The 18,917-nt window shown below is 40.8% G+C and overlaps 1 protein-coding gene across 1 annotated transcript in view; it reads right to left on the bottom strand.

The window, feature by feature from the left end:
- BRCA1 (BRCA1 DNA repair associated) overlaps positions 1 to 18,917 on the bottom strand; it is a gene marked incomplete at both ends in the record, with an annotated part of 62,041 nt that overhangs the window by 4,102 nt on the left and 39,022 nt on the right. Inside the window, 6 exon segments of the mRNA XM_080678557.1 lie at positions 6,150 to 6,233; positions 8,552 to 8,592; positions 9,089 to 9,166; positions 11,993 to 12,080; positions 15,836 to 16,143; positions 17,881 to 18,065. Coding sequence (XP_080534683.1) covers positions 6,150 to 6,233; positions 8,552 to 8,592; positions 9,089 to 9,166; positions 11,993 to 12,080; positions 15,836 to 16,143; positions 17,881 to 18,065 — 784 coding nt within the window.

Here is an 18,917-nt window from a genome sequence, read left to right as displayed (position 1 = left end):
CCGAGGTCATTTTTTTAGGGAGAGTGGAAGGGGCATGTTTAATGGATAGAAATTCAGCTAATAGTTGATATTTGATGTTTATCCAAACTTGGTACATCAGTACTAACTATAACTCTGATTGGCAGAGAGGGCTATGTTTATTTTATATGTACATGCTCCTTTTCTCCTGACTTTCTTCTGGTCTCCAGCATCTGTGAACGCCAACCTGTGAACCAGGAGGTCACAGTTCGATTCTTGGTCAGGACATATGCCTAGGTTGTGGGCTCAATCCCCAGTGTGGGGTGTGTAGGAGGCAGCCAATCAATGATTCTCTCTCATCAATGATGTTTCTATCTCTCTCTCCTGCTCCGAAATCAATAAAAATATACTGGAAAAAAAAAGCCCGGCGGGAGAAACCAAGATAGCGGCACAGGTAAACACCTAAGCTGCTGCCTCACACAACAATTTCAAAACTACAACTAAAAGACAAAACAGACATCATCCAGAACCACAGGAAGGCTGGCTGAGCGGAAATTCTACAACTAGAAGGGAAGAGAAAAGCACACTGAGACTCAGAGGAGCTGCAGGAGGCAGAGGTACTGAGACGCGCGCGTGGAGAGGACTGGCAACTGAGTGCGCGGCTGGCTTTCTCAAGCGGGAGGGAGACAAAAGCTCCCAACTACGCTGAACTCCAGTTCTGGGCGAGACTCTGGGGACCCAGACTCATACGGGGTGAAACTGGACTGTCAGGAAAGAGAAAAGCACACTGAGACTCAGAGGAACTGTGGAAGGCAGAGGTACCGAGTCGTGCGCACGGAGAGGGCAGGCAACTGAGTATGTGGCTGGCTTTCTCAAGTGGGAGGGAGACAAAAGCTCCCGACTGCACTGAACTCCAGTTCCAGGCGAGACTCTGGGGACCCAGACTCATTTGGGGAGAAACTGGACTGTCTGGCAGCAGGCGGAACTCGAGGGCGGCTTTCTTTCAGAGGTGCCTGCAGCGATTACCACGGGACACTGAGACACAGGGGCCTATTAGGGCAGGTCTGACGGGAAACCAATGCTGTCTGCTCCGCCCTGAGACTCCGCCGCATCCAAGCTGAGCACAGAGGCTTTTGCAAGGCTTGTCTCATAAGGGTGTCTCCAGCACTGAAGTTCTCCCAGCGTAGACACAGCTGATCCTCACAGCCAATTGGCCTGGAGGTCAATTCCTCCCAGTGATACCAACAACAATCAAGGCTTAACTACAACAAGACTGTGCACACAGCCCACAAAGGGGTGCATCAAGAGTGTCCACCTCAGGTAACTGGGGAGGCTGAGCCACTGCGCCCTATAGGACACCTAGCACACAAAGCCACTCTATCAACTCAGGGAAGCAGCCAAAATGCGGAGACAAACAGATCACAAATGAAAGAAATGGAGGAAAGCAAACGACTGGATATAGAGTTCAAAACCACGTTTATAAGGTTTTCCAAGAATTTTCTAGAAAAGGCCGATAAATTTAGCAAGACCCTTGAGGATATGAAAAAGGACCAACTAGAAATTAAGCATACACTGACTGAAATAAAAAATATTATACAGAGATCCAACAGCAGACTAGAGGATCACAAGAATCAAGTCAAAGATTTGAAATACAAAGAAGCAAAAAACACTCAACCGGAAAAGCAAAAAGAAAAAAGAATCCAAAAAGATGAAGATAGTGTAAGAAGCCTCTGGGACAACTTCAAGCGTACTAACATCCGAATTATGGGGGTGCCAGAAGAAGAGAGAGAGCAAGATACTGAAAACCTATTTGAAGAAATAATGAGACAGAGGGAGAAACCAAGATAGCGGCATAGGTAAGCACCTAAACTGCTGCCTCGCACAACAATTTCAAAACTACAACTAAAAGACAGAACAGACACCATCCAGAACCACAGGAAAGCTGGCTGAGTGAAAATTCTACAACTAGAAGGAAAGAGAAAAGCTCACAGAGAATTGGAGGTGTGGCAAAGGGTCTTTGTGCGCGCAGAGAGGAAAGGCGGCTGAGTGCCTGGCTGACTTTCTCTGGCGGAAGGGGGAAGGAAGCCCCCGACCGCACTGAACCCCAGTTCTGACTGCACTGAACCCCAGTTCCGGGCGAGCCCCTGGGGACCCACGCTCTTACGGGGGGAGTCTGGACTCTCGGGCGGAGACTCGGGAGCTGGGGAAGGCAGAAGTCTGAAGGCACATGCGTGCCAGTGCGCACAAAGGCTGCAGAGGTTGCCACAGGCTTTCCCTAGTGGAAGGGAGTCAGAGGCTCCTGACTGCACTGAGCCCCAGTTCTGACTGCACTGGACCCCAGTTCCAGGCGAGCCCCTGGGGACCCATGCTCTTGTGGGGGGAATCTGGACTCTTGGGCGGAGACTCGGGAGCCAGGGAAGGTGGAGGACTGAAGGCGCGCGCGTGCCAGTGCGCACAAAGGCTGCGGAGGTTGCCACAGGCTTTCCCTAGTGGAAGGGAGTCGGAAGCTCCTGACTGCACTGGGCCCCAGTTCTGACTGCACTGAACCCTGGTTCCAGGCGAGCCCCTGGGGACCCACGCTCTTGTGGGGGGAGTCTGGACTCTCAGGCGGAGACTCGGGAGCCGGGGAAGGCAAAGGTCTGAAGGTGCGCGCGTGCGCGCAAGGGCAAGGCTGACGGGAAGCCAAGACTGAGACTCCACCCCATCCAAGCTGAGCACAGAGGCTATTGCAATTTGGCAAGTCTAATCCTATAAGGCTGTCTCCAGCACCGAACTTCTCCCAGCATAGACACAGCTGATCCTTACAGCCAACTGACCTGGAGGTCAATTCTTCCCAGTGATACCAACAACAATCAAGACTTAATTACAACAAGGCTGTACACACAGTCCACAAAGGGGTGCACCAAAAGTGTCCACCTCAGGTTAACTGGGGAGGCAGACCCACTGGGCCATATTGGAAACCTAGCACACAAATCTACCTTACCAACTCAGGGAAGCAGTGAAAATGCGGCGTCAAAGAAACAGATCACAAACGAAAGAAATGGAGGAAAACAAACGACTGGATATAGAATTCAAAACCACGGTTATAAGGCTTTTCAAGAATATCCTAGAAAAGGCCGATAAATTTAGCAAGACCCTCGAGGATATGAAAAAGGACCAACTAGAAATTAAGCATACACTGACTGAAATAAAAAATATTATACAGAGACCCAAAAACAGACTAGAGGAACACAAAAATCAAGTCAAAGAATTGAAATACAAAGAACCAAAAAACACTCAACCAAAAAAGCAAAAAAAAAAAAAATCCAAAAAGATGAAGATAGTGTAAGAAGCCTCTGGGACAACTTCAAGCGTACCAACATCAGAATTATGGGGGTGCCAGAAGAAGAGAGAGAGCAAGATACTGAAAACCTATTTGAAGAAATAATGACAGAAAACTTCCCCCACCTGTTGAAAGAAATAGACTTACAAGTCCAGGAAGCGCACAGAACCCCAAACAAAAGGAATCCAAAGAGGACCACACCAAGACACATCATAATTAAAATGCCAAGAGCAAAAGACAAAGAGAGAATCTTAAAAGCAAGAGAAAAACAGTTAGTTACCTACAAGGGAGCACCCATACGACTGTCAGCTGATTTCTCAACAGAAACTATGCAGGCCAGATGGGAGTGGCAAGAAATATTCAAAGTGATGAATAGCAAGAACCTACAACCAAGATTACTCTACCCAGCAAAGCTATCATTCAGAATTGAAGGGCAGATAAAGAGCTTCACAGATAAGAAAAAGCTAAAGGAGTTCACCACCACCAAACCAGTATTATATGAAATGCTGAAAGGTATTCTTAAAGAGGAAGAAGAAAAAAGTAAAGATAAAAATTATGAACAACAAATACATATCTATCAACAAGTGAACCTAAAAATCAAGTGAATTAAAAACCTGAGGAACAGAATAATCTGGTGAATATAATAGAATCAGGGGCATAGAAAGGGAGTGGACTGACAATTCTCGGGGGGAAAAGGGTGTGGGGGGTGTGGGAAGAGACTGGAGAATAATCGTACACCTATGGATGAGGACAGTGGAGGGGGGGTAAGGGAAAAGGGTGGGGTGGGAACCGGGTGGAGGGGAGCTATGGGGGGAAAAAAGAGGAACAATTATAATAATCTGAACAATAAAGATTTATTAAATTAAAAAAATAAATAAAAATAAAAATAAAAATATACTGGAAAAAAAAAGTTCTCCCCAGGCAGCCAGCTGGAGCCAAATGTTGCTGTAAAAAGCACAAAAGATTAGAATTTTTTCCATCCAGCCTGATATTCATCGAAGAGGATGTCTAGTTATGAGATAAGAAATTTGAAATTTCACCTCTACAAATACATTTCTCTTTCATAGGAAAATACTATGGTGGTATTTTTGTATCTTCAGAATGTCATTACTTTGATCAGGTACTTCCCATCATTGCCACCCCGCATGCAGGAAAAAACCCCAAACACTGAAATTTCCTTTGAAGGAGGGAAAAATCTGGTGCTAGTTCTGCTTGGCATACAGTGGAATAAAAACAAATGGCTGGGGCCTATTCTCCCCGCTCAGGAGCAAGCCCTGCCTTTCCCTTTACTTTTCTTCTCCCCTTCCCGCTCCCCCAGGCCAGTTCCTTTGCCTTTCTCTCTCCTAAGCTCCAAGCCCACTGCGCCCTGCGCGCCCGCCCCCCCTCGCCCCATTTTGCTTCTGTAACTTGTTTCCTGAACCTACACAGCCCAGTTGGCTCACTTCTACAACCTCTGTAACTTTCTAAATAAACTTTCTTACTTTTAATTTGAAGAAGAAGAAAGTTTGGCTCACAGAGCTCCCCCGGGGTGAAGGCAGAAACAGACATAGGGCCAGCAGCTTTTCTTGGCATCTGGGAAGTTACTTGATTGGTTAAGAAGATGAGGGTGGGCTGACCCCAGGGGTTCAGAGCTCCAGGGACTGATAATTTGTGATCATCTCCCAAAGCAGTTTTCTTTGGAAAATCACCTCTATTGGTTCACCCTCAAGTTCTGTAAAAGGACAGAAGGTGCTCCTTGTGGGGATGTTCCAAAATGCCTGGCGGTGCACACTTGAAAGAGGAAGAAAGGCAGACTGGGAACGTAAGCACTCAGTCAGGGGCCTAAGATAGCTGCTGGCTCAGGCCTGACAGGCAGGTGTGAAATCTTGCCTGGACTTCTCCCTGAGAGAAGAACACAGTTTTTGGCTACATCACTTGCTACAGGATGATCTGGGGAACGTCACTGAGTGTTCCTGAGTGTTCTAGTCCTTCGTTTTCAAAGATGTTAGAATCAGCTATTTTTCTCCTTGGTGAAACCTATAATTTTCCAAGAAATATAATATTGTCATTAAGAGCTCAGATTCCAGGCTCTGGCCAGGTAGCTCAGTTGGTTAGAGTGTGGTCCCAGTACGCCAAGGTTGCGGGTTCAATCTCTGGTCAGGGCATATATAAGAATCAATCAATGAATGCATAAATGAGTCAAACAACAAATCAATGGTTCTCTCTCCCTTCTTCTCTCTCTAAAATCAATCAATAATTTAAAAAAAGAGCTCATATTCTGGAGCTAGACTGCCTGGGTTCCACTTCTAGTTGTGCGTTCACAACTAGCTGTGTGAGCTTGAGCAACTTACTCCACCTCTCTGAGCCTCAATTTTCTCATCTATAAAATAGACATAATTATTGTACATATCTAATAGGGTTACGATAAAATTGTTAATCAGTTAAAACATGTTGAGTATTTAGACTTGGCATATAGTGAACATTATATAAATATTAGCTATTGATTATCAATCATTTTCTTTTCTATGCATCCACAGACAGCACTGCATACATCCCCTTTACAGCACTTACCACACTACTTTAGAGAAAGACACTATGGTAAAGTGGAAAGAGCAAAGGCTTAGATTCATATCTGTTTCAAATCCCAGCTCTGCCATTTATCAGCTAAGATTTGAACCCCAGATTGGACCAAATTACTTCTCTAAACCTCTAAGTCCCCTCATTCATTAAATAGATATAATACTTATTTACCTTGTTGTCCCAGAACTAAAAAAAAGAACCTATATGGAAGCACCTAGCAGTATGTAACACCCCTTAAAAGATGAACTAAGGGGCCTGGAATGCAGAGGGGTGGTGGGATTTCTGTCAACATGGGGAAGGAGGGCTTTACCTTTCTGTCCTGGGATTCTCTTGCTCGCTTTGGACCTTGGTGGTTCCTTCCATTGATAACATCTCCTCTGACTTCAAAATCATGCTAAAAGAGACCAAACGCAAACCACAGGGATCAGAGAAAGAGAAGCCACCCTCAATGGAAGCAGAGTAGATGTGCCATATTTAAGGAACTGAGTATTGCTAGGCAATCTTCTGACCACTCCCCTCAAATCATTCTTTTTGGTAGACTGGATGAACCAACCAGCATCTCAGCTCTGAAATCAATTCCCTGAAGCAAAGCTTTGTGGGCAGAAATTAACAATTGGCTTTTCACCTCACTGGGACTTAATGTATTTTAATTTTCAACATCTATCTGCTCTCAAAACATTCACTTAGCATTTAGATTAAACTGCTAATACTGTGCAGTTATAAAGATAACGGGAGAATTCCTTATCTCTTAAATCAATTGTGTATTACCAGCTAAGGGCTTTTCAGATTTTCATTGAGAGATTTATTTATTTTTTATTTTTTATTTTTTTTAATTTTATTTTTATTTTTTTTTACATTTTTTAAAATTGTTTGAAGTATTAGAAATAGTCTCTTTTTTCCCCCCATTGACCTCCCCCCACCCTCCCCTTCCCCACAGTTCATTGAGAGATTTAGTTAATGAAACCAAAATGATAAAATATACATTTAATACACTGAAGAAAAAGGTTTTACTTATCACTATTTTGATTGGTCAAGGATGAGAGTAATGGGATTGGTGAGGTTAGAGCTTTTGGGATATATTAGGCCAAGAATGCTTAGAAACAATTCTGACTGAAACTCAGGTTGTAGAAGATCATACCCACGGCCAATATCATTACAAAGTAAAATAACGTCATGGCAGTATAGCCACAGGCTAATATTAGGGGAAAGACCACTTCATACTTCCTAGTCGCTTGAGTGAGAAGAGTCTAATGATAAATGTCATCTATTTGGAGATGGCCTTCAATTTTATAGGCCTGATTGTACCCCTGTCCCTACTTAACCTCTCCTCCTGGATGCCTAGGATATACCCCTCAATTTTTTTTATTGTTGCGAGATTACAAATGTCTGATTTTCGCCCCTTTGCTCCCCGCCATCCATCTTTTTACCCCCCCAAAGGCCTTCTAAATCCCCAAATTTATACATCTTGCCCCTTGCCTAATCTATGCTCCCCACATATTATTCACCAATTACTATCCTCCAGCTACACTAGTCTATTTTTCTTTAACAAACAAGCTCATTCCTACCTCATGACCTTTATGCTTGCTGTTCCTCTGCCTTCAACACTTGTTACCTACATTTTCTAAGGCCAATTCTTTCTTGTGTTTTAGGTTTCAGCTCAAGCATTTCAGAAGCCATCCCTGGTCTCCTAAAGTAGTCAATCTCTGTCCCTGGTCAATTACTAATCTGCTGTTCATGGTATTTATTGGTATCTTAAATTATCTTTATCATCGTGTATTTTCCTTCAACAAAACAAGAATCTGGCCAGAGAATGGACCTGTCAGTCTTGTTTACTGCTGTATTCCTGGTGTCCAGCACAGAGTAGGCTCCCAATAATATATGCCCAGGAATGATAGTTAAAACCAACAAAAATATCACTTAATTAATTATGAATATACTGAATAGTATATAATATCTCAAAACTATTTTTGTTAGTTTTATTTTCCTGATCTGTTGTCACCAGCAGCTCTTAGATGGTTCTGTTCTAAAATTATTTCTCCTCCTACACTCTTATTTACCTTCACTGTTCTCAGTGTCATAAAGAGTAACATCTCGCCCTAACCGGTTTGGCTCAATGGATAGAGCGTCGGCCTGTGGACTGAAAGGTCCCAGGTTCGATTCTGGTCAAGGGCATGTACCTTGGTTGCGGGCACATCCCCAGTAGGAGGTGTGCAGGAGGCAGCTGATCGATGTTTCTCTCTCATCGATGTTTCTAACTCTCTATCCTTCTCCCTTCCTCTCTAAAAAATCAATAAAATATATTTTTTAAAAAAATAAAAAATGAAAAAAAAAAGAGTAACATCTCTCTGAAGGATTCTGATTTCTAAACAAACACATTTGCATATTCATATGAAGGACTTTTATTTAATTTAACAGTGAACAACCAGTTCTCTATCAAGGTCTATGTATATAGATTTAGGTGGGCCTATTTCTTTTCCTTATGAATCTTTTTTTCTGCTTTATAAATTCCTTTTCCTTCCTCCAAGAAAAGGATTGTTTCTACTGAAATTTAGAACAAGCAAATGAGGCACAGAATTCCTGGGTTTGCTCTGCATAATTCTTGATAATCCCCATCATCAAAGTGGTACAAGGAAGGAAGCAGCTAAATTTTCAGTGATTACGTGACTCAATGGCATCAAGTCTTTATGATTATTTGTAACATTAAGTACCTACCTCATTTAGAATCTTTCTTTCTTTAATAGACTGGGTCACCCCTAAAGAGATCACAGAAAAGACAGGTCACAATGCAGAAGAACATGCGCTTTTTGTGGAAGTGGACGGTGAAGCGATTCACGTAAGAGCTTGGGAGGAATAACACTGAGCAGAAGTTCCATCTCAATAAAGCCACAGCTCCTTGTAGTAGAGATTTCTTTTTGGGGATATGGTTGATGCTTAATCCAAACATTATAACAGTGCCTGCTGCACATGGATTTCTGCCTACTATTAAATAAATCCCTAATTCGTATATTAACATTCTAGGAGCAGATTATTTCCTATTAGTTATAAAAAGAAATCCATTTTCCCAACATCACCAGCTTATGTGAACAAAGACATATGCGTTAAAGACAAAATTAGTTTAGAGTTATCATTAAAGAACTTTTGGTAATTCAGAATCAACATCAGCGAAAAACCTTCGGTGGTAAGATGTTTGGTGTAAAAATGCAATTCTGAAGTGTTAAAGGGAGGAGGGGAGAAATACACTATACTTACAGAAATAGCTAACTACCCATTTTCCTCCTGCAATTCCCAGAAAATATTTCAGTGTCCGTTCACATACAAATTCAGCATCTGCAGAAAGAAAAATATCCAAAGGATCAGTAGAAGTTGAAAACAAAGTCAGGAAGTTGCTGCCCTAACAAGCTAATGAGCTCTAGTTCTATCAATATGGATCGATGGTTCCAATACCCCAGTGATAGAATCAGAGGCTGGAAGCACCCCTAATTATAACCAGCACGTGTGGATCTTTGGAAGTTAGAAAAGGCTGATACGAAGTTAAAACCAAAGGAGATGTCTGCCCTATCTTCTAAATGACAAAACTAGCTACAGACATCCATCACTGTGTTCAGGGAATTATCTACATCAGTAGTATTGATACATGTGGCTGGGGAAGACCTATTTTACTTGATGGCAATATGTGGAAGGAGAATAAAACAGTATTGTTGAAATCCTCTATCTGATGTGTCAAATTTTCACCCCCAGACTTCTACCTGGGGAATCCTAACCTCCTAATTTCCCTGAGAGGGACAGAAAAATACAGAGTATTTTCATAGCATTTTTCCTCTATTCATAAGTATTTCAGAAAGAAGTAGTAAAGAATCACTTCTGTTTATTTCCTAGTGTTTCAAAAACCCCTCTGTTTCTTAGCCGGTTTGGCTCAGTGGATAGAGCGTCAGCCTGTGGACTGAAGGGTCCTGGGTTTGATTCCGGTCAAGGGCACATGCCAGGGTTGCTGGCTTGATCCCCAGTGGGAGGCATGCAGGAGGCAGCCAATCAATGATTCTCATCATTGATGTTTTTATCTTTCCCTCTCCTTCTCCCTTCCTCTCTGAAATCAATAAAAATAAAATTTAAAAACAAAAACAAAAAACCAACCCTCTGAAGAACTAAGCAAACTGAGGAAATAAATGTATTTAACTAAATCTTAAACATAGCCGTCTATCTGCCAGTAGTAGCAACAGCCATTCTCCCTCACAGAATTCTTCACAAATTACTAAAATCTTTTTTCTTTCATTACGGTTTTATAGCTTTTTGTTTAACTGCTGTGAAAGTTGATTTAATATGGTTTCAACACAGAAATTTTAGCTTATTTTTAGTTCAAAAGTTGTATTGCCACCTGGACAGTGTGGCTCAGTGGTTGAGCATTGACCCATGAACCAGGAGGTCACAGTTCAATTCCTGGTCAGGACACATTCCCAGGTTGTGGCTTTGATACCCAGTAGGGGGCGTGCAGAAAGCAGCCGATCAATGATTCTCTCTTCATTGATGTTTCTAACTCTCCCTTTCCCTTCCTTTCTCTGAAATCAATAAAAACATATTTTTTTAAAAAGTTATATTGCCTTTGAGTTTAAAGACTAATTACTTTAGATTTAATTTACATTTTAAAGTTTTCTTTTCACCTTCCAGCAGCTTTGATCCAAACATATAGCTTAAGATATATTAAATTTTAATGACATTCAACTCTAAAATAGAACTTGGTTCGAGGTACCTTGTTCTGGCACCTGGTTCCTATAAGTATTATCCTCTGACCCTGTGGTTCAATCTGTATATAGTACAAAGCTAACAGTTTAGAGGTTCTAAGGCAATGTGCCCCTGCCAAGGACTCTGGATCCTCTACTCAAGGGCCTGCAGCAATGTGAACAGAGTGGACCATTTTATTTCCTAAGTCAATTTTGAGAAAGGTTTTAAGAGCTGCATCTCCTGTATGCTGCACGCACTGGTCTCTGCTTCCCGGAGCCCAAGAGCATGTCTAACTCCTCTTCCAGACAACAACACTTCAAATATTTGAAGACAGTGGTCTTGTTCCCTTAAGTCTTCTCATTCCTTCATCTGTTCTTCAGATGACATTGTTCTCAATTCCTTTTTTTCATCCTCATCATCCACCTCTGGATAAACACTCTCTAACATGTCAGTGACCAGCTTAAAAAGCATAGTGTTCAAAACAGAGCACATGTGTTTCAGGAAGTCACTCCAGCAGAGAATACAGTGGGGGCAATCAGGATTTTTACTTTACTTGTTCCAGACATTAGGTTTGTATTAATGAGGTCCCATTTTAAATGAGCTTTTTAGCAGCCCTGAAATATTTATTCAGATTTAGCTTATAGTCAACTAAAAGACTCAGAGGTCTACATTATCACGGGAGTCAGAATTAAGATTTAAAAAGGGGCCGAAACCGGTTTGGCTCAGTGGATAGAGCGTCAGCTTGCGGACTGAAGGGTCCCGGGTTCGATTCCGGTCAAGGGCACGTACATTGGTTGCGGGCACATCCCCAGTGGGAGGTGTGCAGGAGGCAGCTGATCGATGTTTCTAGCTCTCTATCCCTCTCCCTTTCTCTCTGTAAAATATTAATAAAATATATTTGAAAAAAAAAAAGATTTAAAAAGGGGAAGGTGTAGGACAGATGAATTTTCCCCTTCTGTTTTTCCTTTTTCACATGCTGGCTATCTCAGAGCTGACACTGTATACTTATTTCCTGAAAAACTCTCAACCACGCTCAAACTAGTGTTTGTGTGGAGCTAGGACATGAAATAGACATGGTGCTAGGGCTTTCAACCACCCAGATTTTGAATAAAGGCTCACTTCCATCCATTCTCCTCTTTGCCCTATTTATTCCTCTAGGATTTGAGCTCTGCCCTACCAGAAAGCTCTTCACACTGAACAGTCCAGGCAGGGTGGATTAGTAAAAGTGGTTCATTGTTCTGGTTCACCTCTCTCCAAATCTTAAACCCAAAACAAAAGGGGGCCAGGAAGTAGAAAAACTATTATTTTTCTTTCGAAAAACATAATTGATCAACTACTGGAAGACTTTCACCCATGCTATGCTTAACGAATACTCCCATTTCTTCATGTAGTTCCATGTAACAGATGCAATGCATTCCATAAAGGTTCTTGGTATACCTGTTTTCATAATGACATGAGTAGTCTCTTCAGTAATTAGATCAGTTAAAGTGATGTGGTGTTTTCTGGCAAACTTGTGCACACGTATCTGAAATCAAATAAAATATTATTATAAATTACCTCTAGTGTACAGCTTAGAGCATTAGTTATCCTAGCTTTGAATCTCCACTTTTTTCTCATAGAAAAGGTACATTCTTTTTATTCTAACATGTCTGAAGTCTCAAAATAAATAGCAATTTAATACAAATTATGTACAAATCAGAGGAAGAAATTCTAAAGTAATTCATGCTAGGAGACATGAACTATAACCAAGGATTCAAAATAATATTAATTTTCCCTTTAATAGCAGATATCATTGAATTCCCTGAGACATCTAGTTTCTTTTCAGAGTGCTGCTCTACTATACTACAGATTTATCAGCCTACACTATATATAAGCTGAGAGGTAATTAGCCGACACAGAAAGTTATGTTACAGATGTGTGGCTTAAAAACAAGATGTGCCTGGCTGAGTAGCTTAGTTGAGCATCATCCTGTGCACTGAAAGGTTGCTGATGCGACTCCCAGTCAGGGCACATACCTGGGTTGTGGGTTTGATTTCCGGTTCAGGCACATACACAAGGCAACCAATCAATGTTTTTCTCTCCCTTCCTCTCTCTTTAAGTATGTCCTCAGGTGAGGATTAAAACAAGATGCAAACCTCTGACAGCTCAAAAACATTCAAGTCAAGAGTACAAAAACTATCAATTCCTCTTACGGGGAAGGACTGAAGAGACTCATATTATTCCCAAAAGAAATCTAGAGCCTTCTAGCTATTACCTATCAACCAAATAAAAATCAATAGGTAGTAAAAGAAATTAACCGGATCCATTGTGGACACAATTGACATAATTAGTAGCAACCATTTGGTAAATAACTCAGTTTACCAAAGGCCATCATTTATTAGCCATCACCACCCATGCCAATATTTATGTGCTACACAATATTGCAATGGAGATCAGGCCATCCTTCTTTCATGCTGCTTCATTCCATACTGCCACAGGGCACTAAAAAGGCAGACTAGAGAAGCTAATGACATCCTCCCCACTTTTGTCACTGCCCTCTGCCAGGATCATTAGCAATTCTGAACTGATTAAATGCTGAAATCCCGGCCTTGAACAGTGTTCAGTTAGAAGAGCAACCGCTGAAAAGATCATTTTAATATGGGTTTCAGAATTAATCATGTGTAATACAGTCAGCAGCTTTCATAATAAATTTACCACATTTCAAGTCTGAATAGAGCTGAAAAGTTTTCCTCTTTGCTTGTTTAAAGACAATATGTACCCAAGCCACTTACAGTCTAATGTGCAGCTCAGAATTGCCCATGGCAAGAAATATTAAATTATTTTAGCCTTCTCTGAAAAGCCGAACTTCAAAACAAGAAATGCTAATTTTCAATGAATAAACGGAAATTCTAGGTATGTAGGTAAATGATCAAGAGCAACATAAACAGAACACAGGTATGAATTTTCAGAGCAAATAGCTGGTCTGGGCACCTGATTGTGAAATTAGAATTCTAGCATTATTGATGAGAATGTATTCATTGTATCTTCTAGGGCAGACATAGTTTACTTTGCCCTTTTAGTAGTAGGCTACAAAGAATGTTATGCTCAGCTGCTACGCATAGAGAACTTAGAATGAGAAATCGTTCTTATCCTAGGAAGGATATTAAGAAAGATACTTAAGAAGGACTGGGTCATCTCTGTGTATAATAAATTATACCCCCATTGAATCCATTTGATACTCTGGTGTGTTATCTTATCATGGTTCTTTAAGATGTATTCACTCAATTATTTTATTATGAAGTGATACCAATGGTGATTAATTTACTAAGATGTCTGAAATTTACACTCAGAAACAATGTTTCAGTGATCTTAGTATTTTAATGGATATTTTCCTTAGTGAGAAACAATTCCTGTTTCCAGCATTAGGGACCCAAGGAGATGTCAAAATCCTAATAGGGAAGAGAGGCTCTTGCAGAGCAGAAATGATAGGGCAGGCTACTGAATAACTGTATCACCAACCAGGATAAAGACAAATAAACACTGGAGAAATGCCATTATCTGGCAGTGAGCTTGGAACCAGTTTGAATTTAGCTAATCATGTTGGTGTGTTCTCTCATATGTGAACCAAAGTGGGGAAAAGATGCCTTCTGGGGAGTAGAGCTACACCTACTTGCTTTTTATAATAAAAACTAGAGGCCTGGTGCATGAATTTGTACATGGATGGGGTCCCTCAGCGTGGCTTGTGGCAATTGGGCTGAAATCGGCAGTCCAATGCTGCCTGCCGCTCCCACTCATCCTGGCCCCGCTGCGACTGTTGTGGGCTCACGCCCAGTCACTCCTGATCGGGAGAGGCAAGCTGTAAGCCCTGTGCCTGGCACAGTCCCAGGGGGTGGGACACCCTTGCCGGCCTGGGATCCGGATCCATACTGCTGACGTTCGGTTTGGACTCATTGTCAGGAGCCACCTGGTGACCGCTTTTATATTGTTTCTTCCTTGCGGAATGTCTAGGGAGGGGAAGCAGCTGTGGTGCCTGAGGCCGCATTCCAGGAGGCCAGCAGTGCTGTTGGGATCATGCCGACAGCGCTGATCAGTCGGTGCCTGGCCCTTTCTCAGATTGGACCTGCAGGACTACTGAGGGAGTGAGTGGCTGCCACTGGGATGGGTCGGCAGCACTCCCACTGTGGGAGTGCACTGACCACCAGTGGGAAGCTCCTGCGTTGAGCATCTGCCTCCTGGTGGTCAGTGTGCATCATAACGACCAGTTGGTCGCTTAGGCTTTTATATATATACTAGAGGCCCGATGCACGAAATTCGTGCAAGAGTAGGCCTTCCTTCCTCCAGCTGCCAGCACCAGCTTCCCTCTGGCACCCGGACTTCCCTCCAGCCGCCAGCAGGCACCTAGGACCCAGGCTTCCCTTGCAGCCCTGGCTTCGTCCAGAAGGTCATCTGGAAGGATATCAGGTCGAATTAGCATATTATGCTTTTATTATATATATATATATAGATAGATAGATAGATAGATAAAATTTAAAAAGCTCTATATCATACCCAAAACTATAATCTCTCTGCTAATATTTAATAATTACTTTCTTTTTAAAAAATTGATTTGAGAGACAGAGAGACAGACAGAGAGAGAAACATCAATTTGTTCCACTTATTTATGCACTCATTGGTTGCTTCTTGTATGTGCCCTGACAAGGGATCGAATGTGCAACCTTGGTGCATCAGGAGGACGCTCTAACCAACTGAGCTACCCAGTCAGGGCTAATAATTATTTTCTTAAGTAAGTTTATACAAAATAATTCATGCTATAATGTTATCTAGGTCCAAGATTTCAGAAATTAGTAATAAAAATTAAATTTCATTAGAATTATGCCTATTTCTTAGATTTCTTCCTATAAGTTATTTATTACTACTACCTAGTTAAAACTATTATGGTATATAAATGAAGTCTCATTCTTTTTTTTTTTTTTTTTTAAAAGAGCAGTTTTATATCAATTTCTGCAGATTGTCCATGCGTGTCCCTGCCCCCCCCCCTTTTTTTTTTTAATATATTTTATTGATTTTTTACAGAGAGGAAGAGAGAGGGACAGAGAGCTAGAAACATCGATGAGAGAGAAACATCCATCAGCTGCCTCCTGCACACCCCACACTGGGGACGTGCCCGCAACCAAGGTACATGCCCCCGACCGGAATCGAACCCGGGACCCCTCAGTCCGCAGGCCGACGCTCTATCCACTGAGCCAAACCGGTTTCGGCTGAAGTCTCATTCTTTAGGGAGATACATATGGATACACTTACAAGTTCTTTTGGGGTCAAGCCTGATGCCACCATAGATATTCTTTTGTTGACTGTTTTTGCTGAAGATGTCACCTCTGGCTTCTCCCTGCTAGCACTTTCTTCCCTCACATTATATCCAGCAGCATTAGTAGTATGAGTAGCAGCTGGACTCTTAGCAGATTCAACTTGAAATTGGGGTAATTTCAATGCAGAGGTTGAAGTTGGCATGCTGCAAACATGAGCTGACTGTGGGGCTCTGTCTTCAGAGGGATCAGTCTCTGGATCATCCGAGAAGAGGCTGATCCCAGACTGTATGTAAGGAGTTTCCTCTGAAAGGAATGGGGGACGAAATTTAATCTACATGAAAATGAATCTTGAATTACAACATCTAGTCTCTGCTAAGAATTGAAAAGATAGATCAAGTCAGGTTAAGAGAAAAATGAGTGTGCTAATACACTATTGGTGGAGATGCAAGGTGTCTTAACTTTTATAAAGGACAATTTGGTATTATATCCCAAAAGTCATGTGTGTTTACACTTTCAGTCAATAATTCAAGTTTTAGAAATGTATCCAAAGAAAGTAAAAGATGTATGCACAAGTTTAGCCATAGGAATGTTCACTGAAATATTGTTTATAACAGTAAAGTTCTAGAAATAACCTAAATGTCCAATAATAGATTGGCACATCTATTTCAATGGAGTACTCTTCACCCATTACATTCACTTACTATGAAATAGAGAAATGCACACACCTATGTTCATTGCAGAATTATTTACAATAGCCAAGAGTGGAAGCAATCCAAGTAGCTATCAATGGATGAATGGATAAAGCAAATGTGTTACATACATACAATGGTTTCAGTCACAAAAAGACAAATGCTGTACTATTCCACTTATATGAGGTATTAAAGTTGCCAAACTTTTAGACACAAAGTAGAATGGTAGTTGCCAAGGGATGAGGTATGGGGAAAGTGGAAAGTTGCTGTTTAATGGGTACAGCTTCAGTTTTGCAAGATGAACAAGTTCTAGAGAATAGTTGCACAACAATAAGAATATACTTAACACTAGTATACACTTAAAAATGGTTAAGATAGTTACTTTTGTTATGTATTTTTACTGCAATTAAAAACAAAACATATGCCATTGAATTTAAGATGCTATCCTATTTCAGAGTCCAAACATGAAAAAAAATTGCACCTTAGAATCCATGAAATGCAATATTGTAAGGTATGCTTTCTATAATTTTGGTCATTTATATTATCTAATTTAAATAACCTTTTTTATTACCTATATTCTCCAACTGCTTGGCAATAAACATATAGTACTTTAGTAAGGAAGGAAAATATATTGAAATATGAGAAATATTCAATTTTTGTTTCATCACCCACGATGATATAATTACCTTTTTCACATAACAGATCATAAGATATCATCACCAAATTAAAAATAGGAGATCATCCCTGAAACATTTCAGAAAATGCCTCTCAATCAGAAGTAAGCATAACTAAGTAGAATCTATGACCCTAATTAAAATGGTCAAATACCACATTCAGAAGCCAAAAGGCATCTTTTATGATAATGTATTTTAGAGGATTAATTTAAAATTTTCTTTACTAATTCAAACTTTAATTCACAAGCCGTAACACACACCGTTCATTTAAAGTGATTTATAAGGCCTAAAAAATATAGTCATTTATATTCATTAATTCATAACATAAGAGCTTACTTTGGAGATGTGACTCATTTTTCAATCAAGGACAGGCCTAAAACTTTGTTCTACGGCTCTAGAACTCTTATCTAACAGTTGAAATAAAATATTTAGAGCACACCAAGACTCTCTCATCTTCAAAAAGAATTAAACCAATATAGACAGATTAACAACTGCAGTAATTTTCAAGTAAACTTGGATAAACATTCAAGCTATTTTTAAAAAATGGGTTTAAGTATGACAGATGCATTCATGATATACTAGTACTAGTACATATGAAAGATGATGAACCAGAATACCTTTAGGTAAGATTCAGAGTAAAATAAAAGTCTTGTCCAACAGAGAAGATGAAATATTACCTAGATCTTGTCTTGGCAAATAAGACGGCTCCATTAAACCTTGGGTCTCAGACTTGGTCAGTTGTTGCTCCTTTACATCAACACTCTCAATGAGCTCCTTTTGAGATGGGCGGTTTCTGTTCTGAAGACTCTGTGAGTGGCAGTGCACATACCACCTGTCATCTAACAACTGGGGTGTAGAAGAGCTAGCAAGGATGCAAGGAGATTTTTTTATCACCACAACTCGTGAAAGGACTTATCACACGTCCTGGGCAGCCAAAGCATAAGTAAGACAGCACATTGTTGGAGAGACACTCTAGTGATGGCCTCGAAGTCTGGATTCATGATGTCTGCCAACATGTCAGGGTTGACACAGAACATTTCCCCATAGGGTCTGGTCCGAGGCAGTAAGTATTATATTTCCTAGCTGTTTAAAAGCATGTCAACAAATTTCAGCAAATTATCTACCACCACTTATTCAAATTCTATAAAATAGAAAGTATTATTCCATTTGAGTCCCCATGGATGTGTTAATCACATCTCTCATGAAAGTAGAAAAAGCTAATGATTAATTTTGACATCGCTACACTCATTCTTTCTATATCCAATTTCAGCAAAATTCATAGAATCATCCTTATCTCCTGCCTTTTCAGTATCGAGTCATTCTAAAAACAAAAGCTATAAAACGTTGTTAGGAGAGTATATGCACACAATAAGTAATTCCTTTACTCTTTCAGGTTTTAGGACTTTGCTGATTAGGATACTTAACAGATTTAAAGGACCTCAGAGACCAGCTAATTAATTCCAACAATTATTAGGTGTTTACTATGAGTCAAACATCAAAACTAGGCTCTGTGGATTAAAGATGAGCAAGATCTAAACTGCTGCTTTCAAGTAATCTAGTAGAAGGAGGAAGTTCAATGAAATGTTTAAGTCTCTTGTGGGAGGGAGAGGAAGAGCAGAAATATTTGGTCCGAATATTAAATGGATGCTTCAACTAGTTAAAGCTTGGCAATGAAGTCATTACCTTTAAACATAGGTTTAGTGCCTATGGAGCC

Source organism: Plecotus auritus (genome assembly GCF_963455305.1).
Source record: "Plecotus auritus genome assembly, chromosome: 7".
Lineage (NCBI taxonomy): Eukaryota > Metazoa > Chordata > Mammalia > Chiroptera > Vespertilionidae > Plecotus > Plecotus auritus.
This window is presented reverse-complemented; position numbering and strand designations above follow the sequence as displayed.